Source organism: Xiphias gladius, chromosome 21 (genome assembly GCF_016859285.1).
Source record: "Xiphias gladius isolate SHS-SW01 ecotype Sanya breed wild chromosome 21, ASM1685928v1, whole genome shotgun sequence".
NCBI lineage: Eukaryota > Metazoa > Chordata > Actinopteri > Istiophoriformes > Xiphiidae > Xiphias > Xiphias gladius.
This window is the reverse complement of record NC_053420.1, coordinates 12,283,283-12,297,037: the sequence shown is the minus strand read 5'-3', so window position 1 is coordinate 12,297,037 and position 13,755 is coordinate 12,283,283. Positions and strand designations below refer to the sequence as shown.

The 13,755-nt window shown below is 40.3% G+C and overlaps 1 protein-coding gene across 1 annotated transcript in view; it reads right to left on the bottom strand.

The window, feature by feature from the left end:
- Window positions 1–13,755, bottom strand: part of kif5ab (kinesin family member 5A, b) — a 64,096-nt gene that overhangs the window by 36,838 nt on the left and 13,503 nt on the right. The window contains exons 2-10 of the mRNA XM_040116211.1: window positions 8,822–8,909; window positions 7,240–7,313; window positions 6,785–6,889; window positions 6,287–6,335; window positions 4,782–4,837; window positions 3,867–3,954; window positions 3,483–3,607; window positions 1,223–1,327; window positions 86–234 (exon numbers count right to left, since the gene is read on the bottom strand). Of these exons, the coding sequence (XP_039972145.1) occupies window positions 86–234; window positions 1,223–1,327; window positions 3,483–3,607; window positions 3,867–3,954; window positions 4,782–4,837; window positions 6,287–6,335; window positions 6,785–6,889; window positions 7,240–7,313; window positions 8,822–8,909 (839 nt within the window). The remainder of the gene's footprint in view (window positions 1–85; window positions 235–1,222; window positions 1,328–3,482; window positions 3,608–3,866; window positions 3,955–4,781; window positions 4,838–6,286; window positions 6,336–6,784; window positions 6,890–7,239; window positions 7,314–8,821; window positions 8,910–13,755) is intronic.

Genomic DNA, 13,755 nt, shown 5'->3' with positions numbered 1-13,755 from the left:
GGCAGAAAAACATCTCAACAGCTGCGGCTGAGCGAGACAGACGATATGTTTGTGGTGCTTCACATGCGGCATGGACGCATGTTACCGTTGGCCAAACATCAAGGTGGATTTGGTCTCTGTATCGTTGTAGCTAGAGGGAGAACAACAGATGAACATAGTGGTGCGACAGTTCCCGCCCAGCGAGTCCTGCAGGATCCGAGTCATTTTGCTGTCACGGTACGGAACGTGGGATTTCTACAAAGAGATAAAGCAAGGAAGGAAAAAAGGGAAAGCAGAGATGGAGTGAAGGGCATAAAAAAGACAGAAAAGCGAGGATTAAAAAGCTGTGGAACACATCCTGAATTGCTGCACCAGCACCCACATGCCTTGCCCTTTCAAATCTAAAACTTTGGTTGTCAGTATCAGCAGAGAACAAAGAAAGAAGAGGTTTCTCTCCATCTGCTGCATCATTCACAGCATTACCTTTTTAACCTTTGGAATGCCCTCAACCAGGCTGTTTCCTTGCTCAATTAATGAAGAATAGACGCCAGTAGATTTATGAAAGATTTGTGAGGAGGCATTTACAGTCTCTGAGCCATTCCATTAGGTTTATGAGGACTTCCCTAAGCCCTCAGAGTTATATGATAATAAAGGGGGAATGTTTTAATGATGTAGCCTCAAGGGACTACGGAGTGGGTAGAATGGATCGAGTTGGTGAATTTTCTGGTTGAATCTGGTGAAATACGGAAATAAGTCAAACTCTTTAGCAGCATAGGGGATTATGGATGAGGGGATGGAAAACTATCTCACATGTCACTGTAGGCTGCTGGTGGTAGCTTAACCTTCCCTGTACAGACACGAGACTGGTATCAAGCTTCTCATCTAACTTCTCATCTAACTTCTTATCTAAGTTAACTATTCCTTTAAGGTAGGGTTAGGTTTAGGGTTATGGACATAATTCCAGGGATACTGAGCTGATTCTCTGTACTCTGTGATTTGGCTTTGACTGACTGTTGGTGTCGTTAGGTAATAAAAAAAATCCCCTCATTCAGGGCATTCAGGTTGTTCTGACTAATCGAATACTTAATTTCAGTTAATTCAATGCAGCCTGGACTCAATTTTGGAAAACACATTGCTTTGGCAGCAAGCACTAGGTATCTGTTAAGAAACAAACAAGAGGGAAAGCCTTAGGCACATAAAGTCCTGGTAGAAGAGAAAGACTGCAATGATTTCTCCACCGTACCGTTCCCTCGGCCAAGGCTGAGATGACGTTCCCCAGGGCCGACAGAGACTTGTTGATGTTCTTGGCCTCATCCAGCACCGCTCCCTCTGCACCTGTCTTACTGACCTGACACAGATACACACAAACACACCCATACACATAGAAGGAATTAGTTTGTAAAGTACATTATCAGCATAAAAATGTCAGTAGGAAAACCACGTTTATTTTACTGTAGTGCTTTATTTTACAGGTCCTGCAGTTTCTTGCAGTTTCTTGGGAGTGAACCGATTTGTAACTGTAAATTCAAAAGACGGCTCCTGGAAATGACAATGTAATTTGGTTCTGATTACAGTGGAAGCCACTTAGAGTGATCACGGTTATAGCAATCAACTGCTTATATGGATCAAAAAGCTTCAAGAATAATTCCTACACAAATGCTGTTTAAATAATTTGCTTATAGTAATCAAGTAGTCTGCTTACAGTGTTCTTTCTGGGTCTTTTCATACATGGCAACATATGGAAAAAGAATTTAAAACTGTTGTAGACTACAACTGCAGGCTGTCATATGCTTCGGCTGTCTTCTAACTTGTTTTGGACTGCCGCAGTGTGTAACGACCTCTCCTTCCTGCTCTCCCAACATAAGTGTGACCACCGCTGTGGCTCAGCGAGTTATTTTGCCCTCCCGTTCCTACTCTGCTCACGTTTTGGGACTGTCACAATGCACAATTGTTGTCCCTGCTCTCTCACAGCAGCAGGTACTTTACGTGAGTGGAGTGTAATGCTTCAACCCATTCAGAAAAGGTTTGAAGCAGAGGAGGGCCTTGGCACAGTTTATTTTATTTAATCTTTAGATCAGTAAATAACGAGGCTTTCCATTCCATTGCTTTATATTCGGGTAATAAATATACTAATATCAGGTAGATGTAATCTGCATGAGAAATAAAGAAAAAGAAAAAAAATTGGTCATAATAAGCATCCACTTATCGTGATCACTGTAAGTGGTTTCCACTGTATATTGGAAATGCTGACAATGTTCAGTTGGTAGACATCCAATGAATCAATTCTAATTAATTAATTGCTAGCTTAACTAAGAGAGTCTTTTTATCAGTGCAATGCAGGCCAGTCAAACATGCCAAAATCTTAAACGTGTATATAGACAAACATACCATTCAACGTATATGCATTGTCTGTATTTTCCCTATAATGGGTGCCAAATTACATTGGTTTTTCCAGTCAACTTGCAAGAAAATGATATGGAAATTACAGTTTTGTATTTTATTATAAATTGTAAACAGAGTTTTGAGAAGGTTTCTGCTGGACATTTAACTTTAATAGGAAAGGTACATCATATTGTGTCATAATTGTCATGGGATACAATTATTTACAACATGATAATGAGGAGCTTGATAATAGAGGAGAGCATGTTGCCCTATCAAAGCCCTTTGTAGAGCCTGCACCAGCTTCCTGTTCAGTCATAATATTTTCTATCAAAGTCTAAGATGTTGCTGGAGCAGAGCCATTTCCTCCTTCAACCCCAGGGATGACCACAACAACTTACAGATGCAGCATCAGCACTTATTAGCTAGGAACAGCAGTCACCAGCTATTTGACCATCTACTACTCTAAGCACACACTATTCTATATTTTGTATCAATACTATCAACACCAGGCACCAAAGGGCCATGTTCAGCTCTGTCACTAATGTATTTTCTGCCTGCTTTTCAGAGCATGACCTATGTCCTGGATAAAAATTGTTTTATAGAAGGTTTGATTAGGCGAGCTGACTCAGTTTTCACCTAAAAGGCCTGGGTGGCTCCTCTCAATGTGACCTATATCTTAGGTGAAACATCTCTCAGAGCTTATCTGTTGTGAAAAAAAAAGATTTTTGAGTTTTCTCAGGAAATTATTTATTTGTCTTTATCATTGGATCCGATTAGATTCCTCAAAATGAGCAAACACTGACTCTGATATTGCATCAGCGATAGACTAAGCCAAGACAACCCCTCAAAATCAAAAAAACCAGTACTCTGTCTGTAAGACAGATCCTTCACAATGTAGTATTTATTAAAAATTCAGTGCAGTGCCATAAAGTGAGCGCTTTAATGGTGAAATTTAATACATTGTTTATCTGCTTCTTTGATATCTGAAAACAACTTCTGAGAAAAAAGACATCTTGTCCCTTTGTTCCAAAATCCTGCTGACAGTGAATATTGTGATTTCATAGCACTGCGAAGCCCTGCTTTTAATGTTTTTTTTAGAGAAAATTCTCCATTCGTCCTACCTTCTCGCTACCAGCGAGGTCAACCAGGTACAGCTTCCCACTCAGCTTCTGCTCTGTCTCCACGTTTTCCTGTTTGATGTTTATCAGGAAGATGCTATGACTCCGGGAACTGTGCTCATTCATGTCTAAAGAACAAAGGATAGGATGAAGAAAGGAGAGGAGAGGCGAGGAGAGGAGAGACTCTAATTCAGACTCCTTAACTAAAACGTCATTCAATTCATTTTTTCTAATAGACAGAGTTGTTAAGCAAGATGTTCACTCTGCACCTCATCACGTATTTCTCACCGTTGCACCCTATTACGGTTTTCCCTTAGCAGTGAAAAAGGTCTGACATGAAATGTCTGACACTGTGAGAACATCAGGAAGATCAACAGTGTGACTCACTGGTGACAGCAACGTGACGATTGGCTTTTCCTTCATCTATCACATCCATCACTTCCTCAGGACTTGTGACGAAGCGCTCAGTGCAGCCCTTAGTGAAAGAAACACGTGCACACATTCATTTGTGCAGTGAAAAAAAAAAGGAAACATAACCATCTACACACACAGTGCATGCACAAACATATTGTGTCTGCTAATGAACGCTCTGATATGTGCACCCATTTATGCTGCACAAAGAAGTGCACACATATATTTATATATATTATATATTTCTGCACAGATACAAGTTTACACTCTGCTTTACTGCAGCAAAAGTTTGACATTTTGCGAAATAAGCTTATTTTGCTTTCTGGGGTAACTTTAGCTTGGTAACTTGATGAGAAGATCCACTCTAAACTCTGTCTATATCATATAAATAGAGCTTATATAGAGCTTAGTCTGAAGACTGAAAACAAGAAAACAGCTAGCCCGGCTCTGTCAAAAGGTAATGGCATTGGCCTTGCAGCACTGCTTGTTTGTTGAATCCGTACCTAAGCCAGTATGAAAACTATAAACGTGTCTCTGACTATTTCTTGGCTCTGAAGAAATAGTTACAACCAGCAGAGACTCCAGGAAGTTAATAGTCACACCAAAAAACAGCCCTGTAAATAACCACCCATAAAATGGTGAATTGTTGTTTTTACTCTTAAGATTTTGCACAGCATAAACAAACAAGAAATAATGTGTTAATTAGGGAGATTTAGAAGTTCTAGTAGGTGTATTTTGCTTAGCTTGATAGCGAAAGCGAATAAGCATATTTCTGAAAATGTCAAACTATTCTAGCAACATACAGGACACACATAACACAAACAACATCTACATAATAGAGGTGGATGAGCTTGATCACACCGAATCATGCCTTACAGTTAAATGACTCACCTTCACATAAGGAACTCTGTTTTTGTCCTCATGCACTGACAGGGTGGTTTTTGTCACTGTGGTGTGAAGGAAATAAGGAGAGCGGTCATTGTTTTACCCAAAGCATTATGTGTGTATATTTGTGTGTGTGTGTGTGTGTGTGTGTGTGTGTGTGTGTGTGTGTGTGTGTGTGTGTGTGTGTGTGTGTGTGTGTGTGTGTGTGTGTGTGTGTGCAAATGAGCACTGGCATGTGAAAGTGTGTTGTTACTCTCTGCACAACTATACCCAGACCTGACTATGTTCCCTTTTTGTTTGTGACTCAGACTTGGCTAATGTGGTGTGAAAAAATATTTGAGGCTCTAGCTCTGAATGTTTTTAATTGAACTGAACTATTTTTTGCCAAAGTCACAGAGAGGTCAAGCATGTCCCTCTGCTTATGTCAACGAACAAAATACTATTTTTTGCCAAGCCATTTATTGGCCCAAAATCCAGCATTAGTCATTTCTCATTTGAAAGTCCTATCTTGTTGATCACAATTAAATTTTACTGGATTGTGGTGCTGGTTTTTCCTTGGAGACTGAATGTGCTTTTGTGCGCAGGTATGTGTTTGTGCTTGTGCTTGTATCACCATACAGCCACTTTTTATCTTTGCAAATACCTCCACAAGGTGTTCTCTGTGCTGAATCAATTCATCTCGCTTGCAGTCGACTTTTTTTTTTTTTGTACATAGCTTAAATGTTCCTCAGCCGCTGTGACTCCCCTGCATACAGATGGGGGCTCTCACCACTGTCTCTGGCTCCATTAAAGATGTAATCACAGGGATGCTGCCTACAACTCGCGTTCAGGCCACTCCATCATTTTGCAGTGGTTATATAACAGTGATAAGACTAAGAACTGCAATGTTGTGGTGTTTCTGTGTGTGTAGTGCTCAAATGAAAAAAAAAAAGCTGTATTATCTGAAGCAGATAAGCAAATGCACAAAGGAAGAAATACCGTTTTTAGTTTTACTTCATCAATCAAAACTATTTGACTTGTTACTCTGTTATCATAACTCACAATCATCACCATGACAACCGAAGAGGTAGGTTTGGTTTCAGAAGTTACTATTAGTAATATAAATAATAATAAATTTAGTTCTTTCCACAATAAAAATATGAAGATGCTATGTAAACCTAAATATTGTCAGTGCACTAACCCCACTTAAAATCAAGTTTAGTTTAAAATCAAGTTTTTAAAATAAAGATTGTTTTACCCCAAAAAGATGCAGACACGGTTTAAGTGCTTTTTTTCACCCCTTAGTTATGTTTGCAGCCTTCCTCTCAGGTTGCATAAAATAGGATTTGGTGAGGGGGACGTGTCCCCTCATCCCCAGTGACTTTTACACCCTTGATGACATCGTTACAGTATATCCTTATGCACCTAGCTGTAGCCATAAGGGTTTGAATTTCCAACTGTGTACTGCAAGAGAGCTGTACAGTATTAACAAATGTGAGTTGTATTTTCACATTTTCAGTGTGTAGACATACCATCCAACAGGTCGCGGATTTTATCCATGTAGATCTCAAAGTAGGATACCTGCAGCAATAAGTACATAAATAATTAAATAAATAATATGGCGCAGCTGATCGTTAGAATAAAAAGGAGGAGACAGAAAGAGAAACTCATATAAATAAATGAGAGAAATTAGACTAATTTCCATTGTCCTAATAAGCAAATTGATGCTTCAGTAATCTGTCCTCGTGTGGGCCAGGTGAGGTATTATCCTCTTTTATAAAGCAGTGGTGTAAAAGGGAAAAAGCACAACAAATATTGTGGGATTATTATGGTTTATATATATTGATTTATTGATGCTCGGCTGATTCCACTCAGCCCAACCATGTAAGGATTACATTGGAGGTTCAAGCCGAATTCCCTCTGAGTGTGTTTGAACACACTATGATACATTGAATATACACATCCGTCTGTGCGTGTGACAACTGCACCAATGCATGCATGAATAGACACAATCTGAAATTCACACCAACCTTTATATGGAATTCTAGATTCTCATTCATGGCAAATATGTGTTCGAAAATGTCCTCTGCAATCCGGGGGATGATTCCCATTCCCTGGGGATCATGAAGGTTCCCCTGCAAGAGGAAGGAGAGTAGATAAGAGCATGTGACTGTATAGGGGGATAAATGTGGACCCTTGGATGAATTAAGTAGAGAGAATAGTAAAAGAAAGGAGAGCAGACAGGCTTTTGGCTTGAAGGAACAGGGTTTTTTTTCCCAGAGAGAGTTGTAAAGGAGGTTAGTTCCCACAGAAAGCTGAGAAAGTGAGATAGAGAGCAGTGACAGTGATGGAAGGAGACGTACTGATAGTGGGAGCGGAGAAGGGGATATACTATTTAAAAAAAGAAAAAAAGAAAAATGTGTGTGCGACTATGTGCATGCCCAAGCAAGAGGTCGACATTTTGAATTATTTCGGGACACTGTACCTCCATGGTGTGTGTCTTTCCCGAGGAGGTCTGCCCATAGGCAAAGATAGTCCCATTGTATCCACCCAGTACATCTGAAATGAGGAGGAGGGGCAAAGAAGCATGTTAAATAATCAAAGAAATAAAACAAAGAAGAAAACCATGTGAAAATGAAAGACGGCAGTAAGAGTGCCAGACAAAAAGAAAATCTGACAGAATTACAGATTTTAGCCAGACAGGTGAATCAACAGTAAAACAGGAAGGCAGACGTGTGCCCAGACAAAGACAAATATCTTTGACCTTCGCTCCAAAGACAGACTAAACGGTGTTTCATAAAGAAACTGCACTGAGAAGTATGTGGTATTTAAGCTTGGTTAGAAGCTGAACGACCTCCACAGCTGCACACAATAAACAACACCTGAACAACGCCGTCACCTCACAAGTTGAGGTTATAAAGCAGCACACTGCTGAATGTCATATTGCTGACACAGTCTAATAAACCCTTGTCGTAAAAGTCAAACATAGATAAAGAAAAAACATATCACCCTGAATGGCTAACTGCCACAGGTTGGCTGACCACAGACTAATCACAAAGGCTTTCAGCTGAAGCCACGCGGTACTGTTTCCCCTCTCCTCCTCTCCTGTGCTGCTTTCACTCTCGCAGCTCTCAGCTCAGCAGCATGTCTTCTTCTGCCACCACGCTGGTCATAGTGAGACCGAAACGGAGCGCGACGCATAAAACAATGAATAAAGAGCACGTCTCTGAAAGGAAATAAAGACAGCGGGAGATGAGATCGCTAGACAACAGAGACCCCCGCAAAGGGAAACAAAGAGGAGAGGACACAGAGAGGAAAGACAGCATGAGTGTGAGAGAAAGACACTGAAAAGGGGCAAAGAAAGAGACAGAAAAAAGAGAGAAACAGCCAGAAAGACAAAAAAGGAGAGAAAGCAAAAACCCGGATATGTCTCTCCAAACCAGCTTTCTCTGGCCTGGCTTGACCTCTTTATTACGCTTTCCTCCTGACACATTTCATTTCTCACTTCTCATCTCCTTCATTTTGCTAAATCACAAGCCATGACTTTTTTCCTGCCCTGTGCCATACCATACATCCTACCTTTTTATCTCTTTTTTCCTCGGCCTACATGGCAATCTCACACTCTATAAATGATCTTGCCCACCAAATCAATCTCTTTTTCATGTCCCATCTAGAAGTGATTTAATGGAGTTCCCCAGTCACGCTGAAGGTGGTAGATAATGAGACCCTAACAAGGGGAAAAAAGAGGCAGAAGGATTGAGGGGGCGAAGGAAAGAAGATTTGACTCTCGGTTTCCTTTGATCTATGGCATACTGGATTCCCCTGCGCTATGCTGTGATATCAACATGCATCTGTGCATTTTGCTGTTCATACCTGTAGGTCGTGTGACTACATCATGTCGTGAAAATGGGGTTTTTCACTGCTTTTAAGGAGCTACTAATGTATGCACTCGGTGAATCGAGTGCAAACTGACTGCTATGGAGATCCGGAGAATATGGTGATTCAAGGTGAATCAGCTTCCCGCTCAATTTTTCTCACAAGTGAATCAAGGTGTTTATGCGACTCACCTCTGACTATCTGCTTGGCACAGGCGTTGTAGACCTGCTCCTGGGTGGTGTTGGTGGGGAACACCTGGTCAAATACGTACGACTTCCCCTGTGAAGGCCAACACAAACAAAGTCAGCTACACAGCGCAGACAGTTTAAAGAGTCCTTTAGATTATTGTCAACACCTCTGCCTCCCCTGTGACTCGCTGTAAAATCCGCCCTGCAAAGTTTGTGAAGCAGAACAAAAGGATGTGTGTGTGTGTGTGTGTGTGTGTGTGTGTGTATGCGTGCAAGAAAGTGAGAGAGAGAAAGAAAGAGGGCAACTTCACTCACACATCATGTTTATCGTTAAAACATTATGTAAAGCCATTTTGTCACCATAAAAAAGTGCCACATCAATATTTCCTTTACACACAGTGAACATGCTTTATAGATGCTGTGCCCATCTGTGTTTACTAGGCCTGAATAGCAGTGCATATATCAAATTAAGAGGACCATCTGTCTCCCTTTGAGTAGTACAGCATCCTGTGTGTATTTCTGCTATTGAGAGGCAGTGTGTGTTTTAAATGAGCTCAGTGCAGCGTGAAACCATGGGCAAAAGACTGCGTGACCCCAAGAGGGACAGAGAGAGAGATCACATCTTAGGTGATGCCATTAGAGGCAGCGTTCAAGGACTTGAAGACTTGAAGTGATGGAGTGGAGAGAGGAAAGAGAGTGGAGAAGTAGAGCAGACGAGTGGAAGTGCAAAGAGGGCAGAATAAAGCAGATGACCTGAAACCAGTGGTTGCGTGTGAGAAAGACAGCAAGAGAAAAATTAAAAAAGGGTGAGGGGGAAAGGAAGAAAAGAGTCTGTATTTTTGACTGAAGCAGGTCGTATCTCAGTTCACCAGGCTTTCAGCCAGCAAACAAGCCTGTTTATCAGTGACGAACCAAACAAGTCAGCCAACCAGCTGACTACCAGCCATTAAACAAGTCACCATGACAAACAGAGATATGCTAATTCAACACACAGGCTTGGATTGCCAGTCAGCCACTTAATTAGCCAGCTAGCATCATTCAGCTGAAAAGCCAGTTAACCCAGCTATTCAGTCAACCACTCAGTCAGACATACTGTATTTAGTCATACATCAGCCAAGTTGTTGTGACTAAGATAATGAGTGATTGAAGTGCGGTCTCCTTAATGAAACATGCCTGAGTACTAATAGGCCTGATTTTATGCAGAGTGTGTGTATGTACTTGTTTGTGTGTGTGTGTGGGTGTAGGGATATATATGTGTATACACATATATATGTGTGTATAAAATTCACTGTAGCAGTGTGTGCAATTGTACAAGACACCCTGTAGACAACAACTAAGGAACTAAACAGAGGCTATCTAATCCTCACTGTTGTGTTTTACTCCCAGTTTTACTCTGCTCATAGTGTTGTATTGGTTGCATTTTGAGCATTAATGGTATACACTATATACATACATACACACACACACACACACACACACACACACACACACACACACACACACACACACACACACACACACACACACATATATATATATATATATATATATAGAGAGAGAGAGAGAGAGAGAGAGATTCCGGACTCAAACCAGGAATGTTGCTGTTACATGGTATTTATCTTAACCCACATAACCAATCGCACAACCCGTTTTTTTTTTTTTTTAATGTGTGAATTGTGCAATGCATCAAATTACATCATTTCAGTTCAAATTTATAAAGGTGCGGGAACCTAGCACAACCAGACATGGGACTCATCCTGGGTCTTGGCCCATCATTAAATATAGAAAAGTGACTCAGCTATGTCTTTATCATGCCTGCAGACTTCTGAAAGGGTATTTTATCTCATGACTGACAATGAAGGTTTCTTATGTAATCTGGATGTACTGTGTAATGCACAGGATTCATATTGGCCCTAAACCAATGGTTTTTATATTCTATCCTTATTGTCGTGAGGATTATATAATATGTGTAAATGGAAGTGCCACGTTACATAAGCAAGGCATTAAATCCATACAGGCTCCGTGTGTCATGTTCTATTCCTGCCTCTGTACAAGGAAAGACAAGATAATTTTCCTATAGGGTAACACATTATTAATTCTTCAATTATGATGATAAAATAAACTTTACTGGTCTCTCAAGGAAACTAAAGATTAAAACAAATTTAGGGATAAAAAACTATTTCAACAAGAGGGAAAAAAAAGCAGAAAGTAAGTGAGAGCTGATCCAAAAAGCTGCCGCACACTGTGCACCACGTAGCATGTCATTATTTTTGATTGGTCCTCATACGCTCACCAATTACCATGCTTATGCTTTTTACTGTTACATAACCTACATAAAGAAATGACATTATAGCCAGTACATGTGTTTCTGTCCTTTACATAAAAACTAAACAACACAGGGGTTTGGTCTAAACTGGGATTATGTCTGCACCAGTAGTCTTGAACACAATATACCAATAATCCCTTGCACCTCAAAGTATTACATATGGGCCCTGCTGCATCTCAAGCTTTCAAGAGACACAATCAACAACAAGCTATGCACAAACAATTGTCAGTGGCTTCAATAACAAGTTCTGTTCCAGACTTCCAAGGATGGATGCCTCTGTAGTGTATTTCAGAATTTATCCTGTTTCCTTTTCAGGTCAAAAGCAAGTTTATTATATCGGTTTTCATGTCGAATTCAATTTAACACGTTGCATTCATACGTCAGTTCGCGCACAAGAGTTTCCACCATTGCTACAGAAAAGATTTTATTGTTTATGTGATCAATAATTAATTATTTAAAATAATGAATGATTAAAACTAAAATTTTATATAGTCTCCACTAATTGACACATGCCTAGAGCACTAACTACACAAGCCCTCCTGACCATTTGAACAAATAAACTAGTGTAATAAATTAATCTATAGATTTAAATGTGTGATTTAAATGTAGTTTAACCACACCAAATCACATGAATTCAATAAACTCAGTTTCTACAATGTTGGAGCATCCAAAATAGAGTTCTCAGTTACCGGAAAAAGGTGTGAAAGTGTTGGTAAATTAGCTTTAGCTAAGGCTAGCGGTGGCTATCTTACCAGCTAGCCTTAGCTACATAATATTACACATTTCTAAGGCATAATAGTTGTAAAACCTATGTCAAATACTTGTAATCTGAGGTGTAGGTGCACCCTCTGAGGTCCTCAGGGGGTGCCTCACAGTTTGGAAAAGGCAGTTAACGCTTTGTGACTGAAACCATATGTTAGTGACAGTTTTTAGGAAAACAACTGCCTTATTTAAGAGTCAGTGGTCAAGACTGATTTTCAGAGTGGTTCATTGGCTGCATACCCTCTCAAAAGCAGATCTGCAGATGCTTGACTTGACGCTGTACTTCTTTGTAATAAACCTTTATATGCAATCAAGACGGTGTCAGCGGAGTCTCCTTCATCCTCTTCACATCATCAACACCATCTATAAACTACAAATCACATTCTAGTTTTAACTCACTTTTGAGCAATGTACTTCATTTTGGCTTATAGGGCAGTATCTTATTAGAGTTTTCAAACCATTTAACAGTTCATCATTTTAGTGTTTCAATTTTTCTACGCATTTCTGTCTGTTTTTTTAAGTTGGACATGAGATATAGTTACTGTTATACATGGCAGCTCGAGATCCCTTACACTGTTGCCATGGTTTAACATGCTGCCTGGTACTGTACAACGCTTACTCAGTGTGTACACTGAAACAGTAAAATCGCATGCACCAAGAAAAGAGTATTTAAAAAATTGATATTTGTTGATTTTTTGCAACCGTTTCATAACTAAATATTTTGAGACCAGTGTATTAAGGTGATATACTGAGAGTAGATGAGATGTTTTATCTCGGTCTGCACAGAGAATCAAAATATTTTTCTCTTGCCACTTAGTGTTTCTGTACTAACATGTTTCATAAAAAAAAAAAAAAAAGCCGCCACTAAGGAGGAAGAAAAAAACGCAATTTGTGCCACTCCCAAGAGCTGCAGCTGAAAATCAGACTATTACTGCAGAGTAAGACACTGAGTGGGAACATTTCCACACTAACCTCCCACTTTACAGTTCTAGCTTTGCATAAAATAATTTGTTTGTGACAGAGGGTGGAGACAATTTGGCAGAATCCAAGCTTCAACCATTTCTTAATAGGCTGAACTGTTTAGCTGTTGTTTTTCAAGTGCTGTGATCACAGCTGCAGGTACAAACAAGTTCCTCATCAGAACTGATTAGCGCCGACTCTATTCCCAATGAGCCATTTGTACTGCTGCACAGTACACAAATGCAAACCGCACTAAATATAAGAGCGATAGAGAGAGAGAGAGAGGGAGGAATCGTGATGTGGTCTTCATCAGGGTGAATAAAATGAGCCAGTTATATAAGCTGGATGAAAAACAGCCCTTTGCCAATCATTTGTTGCCCTGGCTGGCTCCACCGTTTAGGTTCTAATCTGCTCTTGTGCTGCATAAATATGATAATAACATTAATGTACCAGACATTCTGTAAGCTCTCTATCTGCATGTCCATCTCTGTATCAGGCCTGTTGGTCCGGCCAGGTATAGAAACACTTAGCTGCTTGTCTGTTTGTATAATTTAACGCAAGTCTTTTCAATTATGTGCATGCACAATGATGTAGAATGCTGGAAACAAAGCGTGTGTGTGTGTGTGTGTGTCTGTGTGTGTGTGTGTGTGTGTGTGTGTGTGTGTGTGTGTGTGTGTGTGTGTGTACACGTGCATGTGTGCAAAAAATTCTGTATTAAATTCTGTTTGTACATGCAGACATTTTCCATGGCCTTCTGCTTTGTGTGCAATGTCAAACACCCACATCCCATGTCCAGCCTGCAATCTGCTCCTGTCTGCCAGGAGACAAAGAGGCCGTGGGTTGCTGGCAGTGCGAGAGAGAGACCAAGAGACAGACAGAGCGAGGGAGA